This window comes from Crassostrea angulata, chromosome 9, assembly GCF_025612915.1.
Source record: "Crassostrea angulata isolate pt1a10 chromosome 9, ASM2561291v2, whole genome shotgun sequence".
Taxonomy (NCBI): Eukaryota; Metazoa; Mollusca; class Bivalvia; order Ostreida; family Ostreidae; genus Magallana; species Magallana angulata.
Genome location: NC_069119.1, coordinates 18,453,422 through 18,469,668, shown reverse-complemented (window position 1 = coordinate 18,469,668; position 16,247 = coordinate 18,453,422). Strand labels below are relative to the sequence as shown.

The following is a 16,247-nucleotide window of genomic DNA, read 5'->3' as shown; positions in this document are numbered from 1 at the left end:
TATTTGTTTGTGAACACAACTCACTGTCTCTCGCATACATGTACCGTTTCCCTCTATTTTTTTTTTTAAAATCACCTGACATAAGCAAGACAAGCAACACAATGAGCTGAATGACGACGATCAGATTTACCTGTAAATTCCAACACCCGCGAGTCTTGGCTACAGTAGCATTGTTAGATTGAAATCTACAGATATTTTTTTTTTTAAAATAGTGCCAGGTATCCCCTTCACCATTTTTCTCGCAAGAATTTTTTTTTCTTAGATCTACTCATAGATTAAAGCATGAGAAAAATTATAGGGGGGGGGGGGGTCACTGAAATTATCAGTAAAATGTAAGATTGAGGAAGTTATTTTTATAATTCTATTTAATTCTATTTATTTATTTCATTTATTTTTTTTATTTTTGCATTTTAAGATTTCTGTTTATCCCCCCCCCCCTCCCCTCAACTTTCAAAAATAGTGCTACGTGCCTGGAAATAATTTTAAAAAGTCTAACTTTGTTCGGCTAGAATAATAAAATTTCAGCATATACAATGCGTTATAAAGTTATGAATAGAAAGAAAATGTCGAACTATGCAATTTTATAAATTAACCGCAAGATGTTCCGTCAGCAGGTCTATCCCGGAAGGATATTTGAATTATTTTATGTATGGACAATGAATTATTCGGGGAAATTTTTTTTGGTAATGAATTTGATATGATTTGTCAATTTTGCTTGAGAGATTAAACATTAAAGCAATTGTATGTAATAGATGTGATTGTGTTCACTGCCTAAAAAAGAGGGGAATGACAAATTTATCAGTTTTTGTGAATGTTTTCTTCCTTACAGCAATATATAAAAAGACAAATATATATATTTTAAGCTCATGAAAAAAGTAAGGGAGAGAAAAAACGAGGGACAAAGTAAAGTCCTTCTGTGCAAAATCCCGCCTTTGCATTTGCAGCTAAGAAAGTCCGTGTATTATTCAAATGAGAGGACACACAGCATGAATTTATCTAAAGTAAAAGTCTTATAGTCCCCTTACTTTTTTAAGGGCTTACTTGGGGCCGACAAAATATGTATATCTGCATATTGATGTGCAGTTAAATTCAAACAATTATTTTGACTGGGTTTTTTTTCAGTTTTGGCATAACTGTTTAGCTTACAATTTCCTGTTCACACTCAACACTCTCAAACTCTCTCCCCTTACACGCTCTCTACCCTCACAAAATCTTTTCTCTCACACACTCTTCTCTCTCTCTCTCTCTCTCTCTCTCTCTCTCTCTCTCTCTCTCTCTCTCTCTCTCTCTCTCCTCACAGTCTCCCTATCTCACACTGTCCACCTTTTCCCTTCCTTTACGCTTTCTCCCATGACACTCTTTCTCATCTCACACTTTCTCTCCCCCATCTCGCACTCTCCCCTCTCACACTCCCTCCCCACAAAAACACTTTTTGTCCCCCCAACGGCTCTCTTTCTCACACACCGTCCCCTCTTTTTCTCTTCGCAAACTTTTCCCTCACGTTATTTCTTCTATCACTTACTCTTCTCTCTTAAACTCTCTCCCTTCTACACAGGTAAAATTGCAACATATGTTCAACATATGTTTCGAGTAACATATGTTAGACATATGTTGAAAATATGTTGCATTTTTACCTGTATACCACTCGCTTTTTTCTCACACTCTCCTCCCTATTATACACATTTTTCCATCTACCACACCATCCTCTTTCACACTCTCCACTCTTACACTTTCACTCTTTTCCTCCTCATGCTTTCTCCCCTCATACACTTTTCCACTCTCATCCTCTCCCCTCACTCCCACAAACTCTTTTCTCTAACACACTCTATTTCACACACTCTCCCCTCTAATACCCCCCCCCCCCACACACACACACACACAGACACACACCCTTCCTTCTCACACACTCTTCCCTCCCTTACAGCTTCCTTCTCACATTCTCACGCTCTCCTTTTCCTTACACTTTCTCCCATTCTATCGAGTCTCAATATATCGTTAACGTTCACGTTATTTCGTGACAGATATTAATGAAAACTATAAATTTGCATATATATTAATATACGACTTAACATGCGTGGATCTCAAAATTTCCCATTGTTTATGCATGTTAGAGAGTTTTTGTAAGTAGGATTTAAGACCCACTGTTTCAAATGACTTTAATGATCATCTTATATCATTTGTATGTCAAACCATTCATGCAGCTTTGCAATCCCGATGTTGAATGATATCTGACATTACGTTCCTACACTTTCTGGGCCATTTCAGTTTAAAATATTGCAGAGATATGCTACTAGTATATACATATTAGAATATTTAACTGGCCCTCAAGTCTATACAAAAATTGACCAATCTTTTATTTCACACTGTAATATAAAATAAAAAATGGACCAAAACCAAGGTGATGTTGGATAAAAACGATTAAGAGATTGTCTGAATTTTTCTTAAATTATATGTAAATGTGTTAATCTCGCAGTATCAAGTGTAGCGTTTTGTGATTTCGTTTGTCTACCAACGTAGATGATGAGGTACTGAAAAGGCAGAGAAGTTTGTTTCACCACTACTGCTACCCCCCCCCCCCCCAAATCAACTCTATTGATCAGGTCTTATTGATACTTTGATGAATAATCAAAGGATGATCCAGTGTAAGTACAGCTCCACACAACAGTGCTAGTAACTTAAAATTTCGAAAAACATCCTAAAAGTCTTGTAATAGTAACTTTTCTTAATGGTGCTATTTCAAACCTCTTTTCAATCTAGGGCTCAAAATATGAAATAGAAAAGGATGAGAAAATGGTATACCTAAAAGGTCACTTTTGTGATTCTAGGGGTAGTATTACGGGGGGCTCTCTTTCCCGTACAGTACTAACACTGGGCCAACCGTGAACTTATTCTCTTGTTGTTGGACCCAGCCTCATAACACCTCCAACAAGCCAACACGCGATTTAGTTTTCACACTTTTTTTTATATAGACTTTACATGAAATATACTTTTACATGAGTTTGGTATACATCAGCACCGAAGGTCTGATTCCAACTGACTATAATTTACAATTCAGAATAATATATAATGAACAATGGAACAACACAATGAAGGATTAATATAATAAGTACAGATGTAAGTAAATCAAATATCAAACAGCTATTGAGTAACTCGGGACATTTTAGCAGCATGTACATAAAAGGATTAATAAGATGAAAGAAGCTTAAGTATAAATAAACATAAACAGAAGTCAATTAAAAGATTAGCTGTCCACCTGATACGAACAAGGTTACAGCTCTGAACCGACAAAAAAGTTAACGGGGTTACAGCTCTCAATGCTGTCTGTGGTATTACCATTATACCATATACTATTGGGGTTAGCGTTCAGAACAGTAACACCAGACGCAGTACGGAAAGCCTCGTTCTTTTTCGCACACGGCATATAGCTCGTTGAGCAGAGGAGGAATGGCTTAAAAGACTTACCTTCAATTTAAAAAAAGAAAAGAAAAGAAACAAATATGATTCGTAATATCTATCTATACTGTGTTCATTAATATTATTTAATGAATTAATAGTTATCATTTTCAAATATTTATGTCTATATATATATACTGAATTATCATAAAACATTTTTGTCCTTTGCGGAGTCATTTTTTATCCACATACAGTTTTAAACTCAGTAAAAACTATACATGTATGTGCGCCAAACACATTATCAATGAAAGCCAAATTTAGGATCTTGCATAGAGGTCAAATGACCTAACATTAATTTGGTCTGTGATTGGACTTTGAGCACAGACCGCATATTTGATAAAAAGTACGTTTTAATTCCTACGTGGTATAATTTGTTTATTTTGTTTAACTGATTCCTCTAGATTAGATTACAAATGGTTATATTACTGTGATAGAAATAATAAATATTTGTAAATATTGCCCATATAATTTGCTGCGGGGTGTAATTTTATGAAAAACAGATGAGACACCTACATCATGCAGAGAAAAAAGATGTAGAATGGGCCCCCCACAAATAGGCTTTATAAATGGGCGCAAGACTCCCCCCCCCCCCCCCCCACACACACACACCCGCTGGTTAACACAATTAAGCGGTGTTATTAATAAAATAAAACAAAACGCAACACGGGTATCTGAAGGTAATAATCATAAACTCTTTAATAAAATACCTACAAGTTCATGCGTCTTCTAACATTTTTTTATTGATCGTTCACATACCCGTACCGAAGCATACGTGTTTTTTTTTTCGCACCATATGAGAAGTCACGTGATAAGATGAAGATTCAGAACGCGGTCAAGGGGTAGACGCCAGTATTTGTTCAAAGGCATCCCTTTTTAAAATTCGTCAACTGTCCAGTTAAAGGTAAGGATGTTAAAACATCTTATTGAAAGGAGGGCTTGTATTGTCTTTTGATCTCAGGAATGAATCTTTTTTAATAACTCAATATAATAGTTGAAATACTTGAGTTTTGTCCCTTGGCCGCCATCTTTGGCTGATTGTAAAGGGAATTAATATTTAAAGAGTATGAATTCTTTCAGTAGCCTTTGCGAATTTTGTCATTAAACAGGAGAAATTTTTTGCAAAGTAAACTTTATTTTATTCACCAAGATTCTGCCTGGGCCTGAGTATCGCAAGCTACCTCATGCGCGGATCCAGAAAATTTTTCCCGGGGGGGAGGGGGGGTCCGACGGATATTTCAGTGTGCAGGGGGGGGGGGGGGGGGTTCCGAGACATATTTTTGTTATTTTTATATGTAATTTAAAGAAATTCGAATTTTACAGGGGGGAGTCTGGACCCCCTAACCCCCCTCTAGATCCGCGCATGTATCTAATATGATACAATACATATTGCGAATTGCTCATGCATGACTGCAGGTCTATATATATATAACTCCCAGACTGGACAACCATTCAATTTTTTGTTTTAGACCTGGGCTGCGTTCAAGATCGTAGCTGCTACTTAGGGCTAGTAGTTAAACCGTAAGCTAGCCTAGCCGCTACTTAGATATTCGTATCAAATATAAAATCTATTTATTTAGTGATATTTTGTTTGTCCCTTAAGTTATAATGAATTCTAACATGTCATTTTCCACTTGAAATTAACAAATTATGTCGATGTAAGTAGGCTTTCCAACTTCAAATCTTCGACCTAGCAGTCCGTTCAATAGACTTAGATATCAACGACCTGACGGCTAGGCTAGCTGCTACGATCTTGGTGCAGCCCAGGAGTTAGTCATGTGAAACAACATGTACATGTATCACGATACAGCTGTCAACAGTTGAATTAGCTGGTATTTTTCATTTTTCATCTTTTTTGCTTACCTACACAGAAAAATAAGATATCTTGTTACCTCTACCAAATGTTAGTTATATGTGAACTTTTAGCTCTTCCATGGCTGGAAGTTTTCAAAAGTTAAATTACACTTTATGAAAATCCTTTTAAACACTATAGTGGTCCATTTAAGAACAGAATTAAACCGTTAAGGATAAAAAGACTTAAAGATCATTATTTCAATTTGAAACTAAGATAGACATATTTGAACTTTGATACTTACAACCTCAGAAAATGGCTGTCACGACAGCCGTCGTGACTGTTCAGTCAAACACAACAAGAATTCGTTTTATATTTACAATTTTTATATAAAATAAAACCAAACAAATATACATATTATAAACAATAAGATATTTAAGTTTTCTGATGTCCATAGTCTTCGTCACAGGCATGTAGAAGAGTAGTGGATAGATATGGCATGGCGTGAGACAGTGGCGGACAGGTATTACCACGGCGATGGACTGCCAGAAACTGGATAGGGACCTTATTAAATTAAACAAATAAACATATTTTGAGTTACATGATTAATATACCTTACATAAACATAGGCTAAGTCGCACGGACTTAAAATATAACATTATGGCAACAACAGCACGCCATACAATAGCACGAAACCACAGCGAATACGATCACTGCATAACGTTAAGAGTATCACACTACTTAACACAGAAAAACCACGTCAAAACGATATACAAATACTCCGTACTACACGGACAATATACAAGTACACCGAACTACACGGCAAAAATACAAGTATATCATGCATTTATATCGCAATATAAAGCACACACACTCGACACGTGACCACACAGGAACACGCGCGAGCAAGCACCTATGTTTAACAGTTCTACCCCGTAAAACCAGTATATCAAAAGTAACAAAAAATACTTAATATAAACTCCACAGTAATATAAAAAGACTGAGCCGTAGTTAAATTACAAAAGTATAAAATAGTTTAACTTATCCCTAATAGGAGAAAGGGTTACTCAAAACCTTAGCTGCTCATACCTGTCATGGAGAAAACGTGGCCACTGTCTGCCAGGTCTGCAATGCGGCAGTTTAAATAAAGTAAACGAACAATAGAAAAAAGCTGACCAATACGTACTATAGCTGACACCGTGTCCAGAGAGGTACACTACGGGTAAAAAAAACTAGTTACACAGGAACGTTAAAGAGGGTCCCTACAGGATACTAATATGTAAAGAAGACAAATACAATACCAGTAGATACTGATTTGTGACAACACCTCCCCAAACAAAAAAAAAGTTCGAAGAACTTTTAAAACACAAAAATAAAATTCAAAAATACATAAGCAAAATCTACAAAAATATATTTACAAACGACTTAAACAGTCGGCTCCAACATTATCTGAGCCCTTAATAGATATAATTCGAAATCTATAAGGTTGTAATAATAATGCCCATCGCATCAATCGAGCATTGGATACTTTAGCTTGTGTCAAGTATACTAACGGTTGATGATCTGTTTCTAAAAGAAACTCCCTTCCGTATAGATATCGCAGGAACTTTTGCACTGACCATACTATCGCCAAGCACTCTTTCTCTATCGTGGAGTAGTTGACTTGCCCTTTAGTAAGTTTCTTGCTGGCATACGCGACCGGCTTCTTTACACCATCCTCGTACTGAAGTAACACTGCGCCAACTCCCAAATCAGAAGCGTCTGTCTGTAAAATAAACGTTTCATTCAAATTTGGCAATTTCAAAACAGGCGTTACCATAAGCGCCGATTTGAGGGCTGTAAAGGCGTTCTCCTGTGCTTCACCCCACACCACCTTGTTTGATAGGCCCTTCTTGGTAAGATCTGTCAGTGGTGCTGCCACAGCAGAAAAGTTTGGTATGAACTTGCGATAGAATCCTACCAGACCGAGAAAGGAACGTACTTGCTTCTTTGTAGAAGGTCTTGCAAAATTCGAAATAGCTGACACTTTGTCCGGAAGTGGTCGAAGTTCCTCGTTTCCTGCAATATGCCCAAGACACTCAAGACTTTTATATCCTATGAAACATTTGCTAGGTTTAACAGTAAGGTTCGCAGCACGAAGTCTCTGTAAAAAGTCTTTCATAACACAAACATGCTCTCGAAACGTACGAGTAAAAACAATATTAATGACATCGTCAATAAAGTTATCAACACATTGCATCCCTTCAAGAAGTTTTCTCATAAGGCGACTAAAACTAGCAGACGCATTGACTAACCCATCGGAGTCTGGAACGCTGTGATCTCCTTCGAAGATTGCCCCAATGGTAACTGCCAGTAGCCCTTAGAAAGATCGAATTTAGATACATATCTACAACCTGACAATTGAACAAAAATGTCATCAGCGTTAGGGATTGTTTCAGCATCAAAAACAGTGATTTTATTGATTGCACGAAAGTCAATACAGAATCTATTAGTCCCGTCCTTCTTCTTCACAATAACTATGGGTGAACAATATGGACTTGACGACGGTTCAATTACGCCTGCTTCTATCATCTTCCGCACTTCTTTACACACGGTATCCCGGGAAACGAAAGGAAGAGGATATGGCTTGGTACGAACTGGTTCATTTGTCGTCAACTTGATGTCGTGGACTCCCAAAGTCGTCACACCAGGAACATCTGATAAAACATCTTCAAAATCGTCAAGTAATGTTCGTATTTCAGTCTTTTCTTCTTCAGAGAGTTCATCACTTACTGTTACTTCCCTAGCACCTTCTGTTCTTTCTTGTCCCGGAGAATCACACAGCTCATCTTCACCATCGTCTTCGTCGTCAGCAAGATCTACGACTGCAACTCCTGCAATTCCTAAAACACCTGCATCATTCTCATTGTCTCTTTCAATGTATAATTTCAACATGTTTGCATGAAATGTTTTAGTTTTACCGTCCATGTTAATTCTGTAATCTACATTACCAACTTTTTCAAGTATCTCATACGGACCTCTCCATTGCAATAAAAGTTTATTGTTTGATGTCGGCAACAAGACTAGTACCTTTTCACCCACTTTCATATCTCTCTTCTTCGCACGTTTGTTGTAGTTGACGCGGTACCGTTGTGTTGCCTTTTCCAGGTTCTCCTTGGCCATCGTGCATGTTGACTCGAGCCGCTCTTTGAGATCTACAATGTATTGATAAGTAGTACGAACTTCAGGATCATTTACCTCTTTAGTCCAGAGTTCACGCAAAATTCTCATCGGTCCTCTCACTGTTCGTCCATACACCAGTTCAAAAGGCGAGAAACCTAAACTTTCTTGAGTAGCGTCACGGTATGCAAATAAAGCTGCTGATAAATACTTGTCCCAATCCTTCGGTCGTTCTGCACATAAACGCCGTAGAATCTGTTTCAGCGTCCCATTGAAGCGTTCAACAAGACCATTGCACATCGGGTGGTAAGGTGTAGTCGTAAGCTGCCTAAAAGAAAGAAGGCGACTCGTCTCTGCCATCAGCTCTGACGTAAATTGCGTACCCTGGTCCGTAAGCATTTCTTTCGGAACTCCAATTCTACAAAATATATCAATCAAAGCTTCAGCAACTTTCTCTGTCTCTATACCTTTAAGTGCTACGGCTTCCGGATAACGAGTAGCAAAGTCCACCAGCGTCAAAATGTAGCGATTGCCCCGGTCCGTAGCTGGCTGTATCGGTCCTATCAAGTCCACTGCAACACGTTGAAAAGGGACGTCGATAATCGGCATTTCACCTAGAGGAACCTTTGTTGTCCTTCCTTTAGGAGTCGTTCTCTGACAAATGTCACACGATCTACAATAACGACGCACATCTGCCTGCACCCCAGGCCAATAGAATTCAGACATAACTTTATAAGCTGTCCTACTTGAACCTAAATGTCCAGTCATTAATGAATCGTGTGCAAGAGACATTACTTTGTTTCTCAAAGGTTTTGGCACAATAAGTTGAGATATTTTCTTATTATTTTCAACTGTAGGTGATTGAAAAGATCGATAAAGAATACCGTTTTTCCGGAAGAATCGGACTTTGCTGCTTTCGTCTGCAGGTTGTTCAGCTAGCTGCCTTATCTTGTGCAACGATTCATCTTCACCTTGAGCTCGGATGACGTCATCTGGACTAAACGCAAGTTCTGGACCAATTATGTCAGGTACATGAAGAGGTTTGTCCTTCTTACCTTCCCGCTTCGCCTGCTGACGCGTCATCACCGCATTCACCTGAATCGGCTTCCAGTTTCGATCTGGATCAGATGGGTCTCTGGCTTTTGGGATGTTTCCTATTATAAGCTCAAATAGAGGATTTTTCAAACACCAAGCATCAACTTCACCCACAAAATATGGCGTATCAATACTCACACGAGCTATAGGTGCCTCAATCTGCGATCCATCTGCAAGGATGCAAAGCCGCTTGTTCCCTGTCAGTTGCTCCTCTGGAACTAACGCTTGACGAACAACAACCCCATTACACCCCGTGTCTCTCAACACTTTCACAAAATGTTCATTAAGTATACCATCACTTGTAGGCAAGCTACCTACTGATGCACTAGCGTTACAAGAAGTGTTCAGTATACTAAAATTGTTTGCTGCGGATACGGATGATGTAGTAGTTACTGTAGTAAATGCAGCGCACTTGCCTGGATTACTGTAATCCGAAGATCCTTTCCCGTCGACTGCCATCCCAACAGAATTCCGTCCCTTTGAACACTGATATGAGAAGTGGCCTGGTTTTTTACACTTGTAGCACGTAATATCCATCCTTGCTTTGGGTGGTTGATCTTTGGGGTTCCATGCAGTTTCCTTCTGATCCCGCTGAAGCTGAGGTCTGGATTGGCTAGAATTCTGAGAATCAACTGATGTGTCCTTTCTGCTAGAATTGACTAAGGTTTGAATGTTAGCACATCTTGCCTCCTTATATTGATCAGCCAAAGCACACATATCTTGTATATTATTGGGAATGCGTTCTTTAAGAAACAAAATCAAGTCTTTGTTGCATACTGATAGAAATTGATCACGAAGTACTAAGTCATATAGTCCTTGAAAAGTCTTGTTCACTTTCCCAATTTCTATCCATCTGTCGAGATAGCTCGCTAATCTAACAGAAAACTGGGTAAACGTCTCACCTCTCTCTGGGTGACATCTGCGAAAATGCTGTCTAAACCCATCCTCGGTTTTCTCGAAACGTTTCAACAGAGCTGCCTTCAGGGTTGCATAGTCTAGGGCCCTCTCTTGTGGCAGAAGAGAGTATACGTCCAACGCTCTTCCCCGTAGCAACGCACTAAGGTTTACCGCCCACGTTTCGCCGCTCCACTTCTGTGCTGTAGCATAACGCTCAAAACGAGGTAAATATGAATCAATATCATCTTTTGTTTCTTCAAAGAAAGGCATTTTAGGCACTTTAGCAGAAGCATTACTAGAAATATCAGCTTTAGTTTCTTGTAACTGTTGTTCAAGCTTAAGTAACGTCTCTTTGTACTTACTTTCAGCTTCAGCAATACCTTTAGCTTCCGCTAACTTCATCCTCTCCAAATCCAGTTCTTCTCTCTTCAGCTGATACTCTCTCTCCTCTTTCTCCTTAGATCTCTCTGCTGCTCTCAACTCCCGATAATGAGTCTGCTGATCTATGATGAATTTCTGAAGGTCTGTCCCCTTCAACTCCATCTTTCTCCCGTGTTCTGTTAGCTCCTGTAGTGTTGGCGACTCCATCTTAACTACGCTAATTAACACAACGATCAACAAAATATTCTTACAAAAGAAAAAGCTTAAATAAAAACAATGCTTCTAGTATCAATATACCTGACCTCTCAACACTCGAGAGTTATTTCATATACACAACCTGAGCAACCTTTCTCCGTTCGGGGCCCTTCCATATATCAACGCCACAAAAAAAATCTGCCATTCCACTGAAAAATATAACAGAAGTATAAGTTCTTAAGAACAATATTCAAAATAAACTACAAATAAAAATGTGTTGACTGAACAGCTATCCCACTTCTGACACCATTTGTCACGACAGCCGTCGTGACTGTTCAGTCAAACACAACAAGAATTCGTTTTATATTTACAATTTTTATATAAAATAAAACCAAACAAATATACATATTATAAACAATAAGATATTTAAGTTTTCTGATGTCCATAGTCTTCGTCACAGGCATGTAGAAGAGTAGTGGATAGATATGGCATGGCGTGAGACAGTGGCGGACAGGTATTACCACGGCGATGGACTGCCAGAAACTGGATAGGGACCTTATTAAATTAAACAAATAAACATATTTTGAGTTACATGATTAATATACCTTACATAAACATAGGCTAAGTCGCACGGACTTAAAATATAACATTATGGCAACAACAGCACGCCATACAATAGCACGAAACCACAGCGAATACGATCACTGCATAACGTTAAGAGTATCACACTACTTAACACAGAAAAACCACGTCAAAACGATATACAAATACTCCGTACTACACGGACAATATACAAGTACACCGAACTACACGGCAAAAATACAAGTATATCATGCATTTATATCGCAATATAAAGCACACACACTCGACACGTGACCACACAGGAACACGCGCGAGCAAGCACCTATGTTTAACAGTTCTACCCCGTAAAACCAGTATATCAAAAGTAACAAAAAATACTTAATATAAACTCCACAGTAATATAAAAAGACTGAGCCGTAGTTAAATTACAAAAGTATAAAATAGTTTAACTTACCCCTAATAGGAGAAAGGGTTACTCAAAACCTTAGCTGCTCATACCTGTCATGGGGAAAACGTGGCCACTGTCTGCCAGGTCTGCAATGCGGCAGTTTAAATAAAGTAAACGAACAATAGAAAAAAGCTGACCAATACGTACTATAGCTGACACCGTGTCCAGAGAGGTACACTACGGGTAAAAAAAAACTAGTTACACAGGAACGTTAAAGAGGGTCCCTACAGGATACTAATATGTAAAGAAGACAAATACAATACCAGTAGATACTGATTTGTGACAATGGCAATGGGGGCTAGTTGCAGGCCTTAAATTGTTATTTTTATAGCATAAGTATGCATTTTTTAAAATCACAGATTCAGATGGAGTCAGTGAACAATCACTATTGTATTACATGTATTATGATAAAAAGCACATTTTGATATATTTCATGTTTTAATGTTTAGATATGCCACTTAGTTTAACCACTGCTCAAAGCATGCATGATTTTTTGAAAGAAAAAAAAACATTTCAAACTAACCTTTGGAGTACTCCTTACAAAATAAGGAATAAGCAGTTGGCCTTACGGCTGGAAGAGTTGTCCTTTTAATAAGTTTTGTACGTCCACTTTTGGACTTGTGGTGATTTCCCAACCAATTCTGAAATAAAGTTGCATATATATTATTATAAAAACTAAACAGCATTATAAACCATTACAATATTTCATGTAATGTGCGTAATATACCTAGGATTTGAGTGCACAAACACAAACTAAAAAATGAAAATCTAAATCTGGACTGAGAGTTGAACCAGGAACCCCTGCAAAACTAAAAGGCACATCTACAGCTCCTGTATTCCTCCCTCCTTATAATATATTTTCCTAGCTCAAATTGCCTATGAAGATCGACAAATAACAAAATTTTTGAGGATGTAATACTTATTGTATACATATATTGCCTTACTGATTAGGGTCAGCAATCAGCACCTTCTATAGAAGGAAAGGAGAAAAGAATGAATACAGTATACCGCATATTTATCCCTATCAATCATTTGTGCCAGTCTATTTTATACACAGCTGGGTCAGCTCAAGTTTGCAGTAACATGACGTCATTAGCTAATACGACTAAAGAGAGAAAATGCTTTTTGTTGTTTTTCATTAAAAACTGACTCTATGGTTCTTGAGAACAAAGTTAGATTGTGACAAGTTTATAACAACAATAAAAGACAACCTTCAGAAAACCGCAGTCAAGCCTTTGGCCTTGAGTTTAGTGGGCATTGCTTTGAAAACAATATACTGTGGAATCATTTAATTTCGTGGGGGCCAATTTTCGTGGATTGTGGGTTTTTTGCTTGTTCGTGGGGATCTAATTTCATGGATGAGTCAGTTTTCAGTTTCAGTAGGTAAGCCAAACCTTTTATAATTAGTTTTCGTTGAGGATGTAATTTCGTGGGCGAGGGCTACCCACGAATACCACGAAAATTGAGCCACCACGAATTTTAATGATTCCACAGTAGATGAACCTAGAGCATTTAATCAATTTAAAGCAATAATGTGATTGTTATTTAAAAGAAAACAATTAACATATGAAAAAAAATACCTTAACTTGAACTTCTGTTAAATTTAATTTCCCTGCCAATTCCTGGCGACCACTCAACCAGGTCTTTCCCTTCCTCAAACCATTTTCATATGCCTCCTCCAACATCTTTACTTGTTCTTGAGTAAATTCTGTCCTCTTTTGCTAAAACATTGAAAAACAGGTACACAATCTTTAATGAAAATAACAACTGTGTTTGGGTGATATAAAATGGGCAAATGTTTTGCAATTTTAGAAAGGTGAAATTAACATATGGCGAGAGAATAACCTTGCATGTATACATTAGTTTCTGTCAAGGTTTGATAAAATAACTATACCGTACTCACAACCAGTACACTGTACATTGTAGATAAGTGTGTAAAATCAATATACTCCTATAAATGTAACACTTTGACCATAAAAAGGACAATGTGCGGTTTTATGCATTTTTTGTCCCCAAAATTAAAGTTTTATAAAGCGCTTTAAAAATAAGGGTGAAGATAGTTAGAATCATATTAAAATAAGGGTGCAAAAGGTTATCACCACAGTGACGTCATAGTGAAGAAATGACGTCATGAAGTTGACGTCATAGATAAATTGCTAATTAATGAGCAATGGTGGTTAAAATCAAGATTAAAGTGATAGGCGTCCACTGTACAATGATTTATGAAGATTTGATTTTTATACAACACTATATAAAAATTGGTTAAAATTCGGGGCCGATATTAGACCATACCGCACATAGTCCTTTACTATGTTCCCACCTTACACTGATCGAATCATTTTGCATATGGTTGCTTGTAATATGATCCTGGACATTCTAGGCTTTTATTTCATTCATTATTTGTTATAATTATGATATTATTTTTTATGTATATGCCCCCTGAGGGACCTTGATTGGTGAATAAACACTAAACTGTAATACTTTTAAAATGGTCAATTCAAAAATACATGTACACATTCATAATGCCAACTACATACAGAACAGCTGATGAATATGTAACTTGGGGTGGGGGGGGTTTCTCCCTTTTCTGACATGTAGTAAGTTATATAAAACAAAGACACTACTGATGTGTCCCCTGATAACCTTTTTTCCTTAGCAATGCCTACTCTGATGCCTACGTAACACCCCCTCCCCCCACCCGATTTTTCTTCGGGCCTTCAGTGCAAAAGCAATGCCTACTCTCTGGCGTACGTAACACCCCCCCCCCCCCCCCCCGATTTTTCTTCGGGCCTTCAGTGAAAAAGATTCCTCTCAGATAAATATGAATGGGAAAATATAAACATATGATTATATTTATAATCACTTACTGTGTTTGCAAAACATATTATGAGGCTAGGAGCAGATCTACAGGCTTTCTACCTATTTAACTATCCGTAAATGTCTTAAAAACAAATGTTTTACACTTACCTTCTCCATCCTTAATTCTTCTTCAATAGATATAAAAAAAAATATGACGGGATTTTTAGGCCTAGAGGTTACTCGATCTCTTCTGTTGTCTTTTTGAAAGCGCACGTGCGATTATAAAAATGGCGAAGGTGATGAGGCTACTTGTAGGAATCAACCGGTCATCAATTTATCACGTGATAAATCATTACAGCCCGGTCATAAATTTAGTTTATCATATTTCTATCATAAACATGTAAGTAACAAATAGATCAAAGTGAACACGGGTGGTGGTCGAGCATCTGGCATTCCATAACAAACATGACAAAAAGATATTTATAATCAATGGGGGGGGGGGGGGGGGGGGGGTTGATTACGATCGTTAGGTTAATGTTACAGGTCTACTCTACAAACAAATTTAAAGAAAAACGAAGTAAAACAAAGTAACAAGTTAAAGATTAATTCTGAAATGAATATTGATTAAAGTATCGACTTATTATAATTCATTTTCAATTAACTAGTAAAAAAAAATACGCCATTAAAGTGTGCAGAAGCAGTCACTGTGGTTTTTCCAAAAGCCATAAAAGATATATGGCCTTATTGATTTATGCATGTAAATTATGTTTATTAATAGTGTAACAAAAACAATATTTATACGAATAAAAGTAGAACGATATATTTAGTCTACTAAGACCGAGGTTTTCCGCAAACCTGGTGTTACTGTTCTGAACGCTAACCCCAATAGTATATGGTGTAATGGTAATACCACAGACAGCATTGAGAGCTGTAACCCCGTTAACTTTTTTGTCGGTTCAGAGCTGTAACTCTGTTCGTATCAGGTGAGCTGTCCATCACTGATTGAGCCTCAGGTGGGATTAATGCTGTGAGGAATTTATAACGTTTATAAAACAGTTGTCGAAATAGATGAAAAGTTTTTGTAGCAATTAACACAAAGTCCGAAAAAGTTAATTTACACAATAATTAGAAATAGTCCTAAAGATTGAAAGTCACACCGTGACAGTAGCACTGGCTTGGTAAAAAAATTTATTATTTTTGTAAACAACTTGACAGAGTGGAACTGGGACAGTAGGATGTTTTAATTCATTGTGAGACTATACAATGTATATAATCAGGCATTTGAGATTTTCCTATCTCTTGTAAATATTTCGTTTCGTATTCCTTATATATTTTAGGTTTTTTTGCTAGAATTTTTCTTTCCATTTCAATATATTTTAAAATTTTAATAGTAAAGAATAAAGCAAGTACAAACGGAAATATTGGTGTTTTTTTTTTAGATACAAAATA

General features: G+C 37.3%; 1 protein-coding gene across 1 annotated transcript; it reads right to left on the bottom strand.

Moving 5' to 3' along the window:
• Nucleotides 1-8,001: 8,001 nt before the first annotated feature.
• On the bottom strand, nucleotides 8,002-12,224 carry LOC128162373 (uncharacterized). The gene is made up of 3 exons (XM_052825541.1): nucleotides 12,006-12,224; nucleotides 8,312-11,524; nucleotides 8,002-8,115 (listed from the first exon to the last, which is right to left on the bottom strand). The coding sequence occupies exons 2-3, from the start codon at nucleotides 10,979-10,981 to the stop codon at nucleotides 8,101-8,103; spliced, it is 2,685 nt and encodes an 894-aa protein (XP_052681501.1). The 5' UTR covers nucleotides 10,982-11,524; nucleotides 12,006-12,224; the 3' UTR covers nucleotides 8,002-8,100.
• Nucleotides 12,225-16,247: the final 4,023 nt, after the last annotated feature.

Coding starts and splice junctions, on each gene's coding strand:
- LOC128162373 (XM_052825541.1), bottom strand. CDS start 10,981: ATGGAGTCGCCAACACTACAGGAGCTAACAGAACACGGGAGAAAGATG.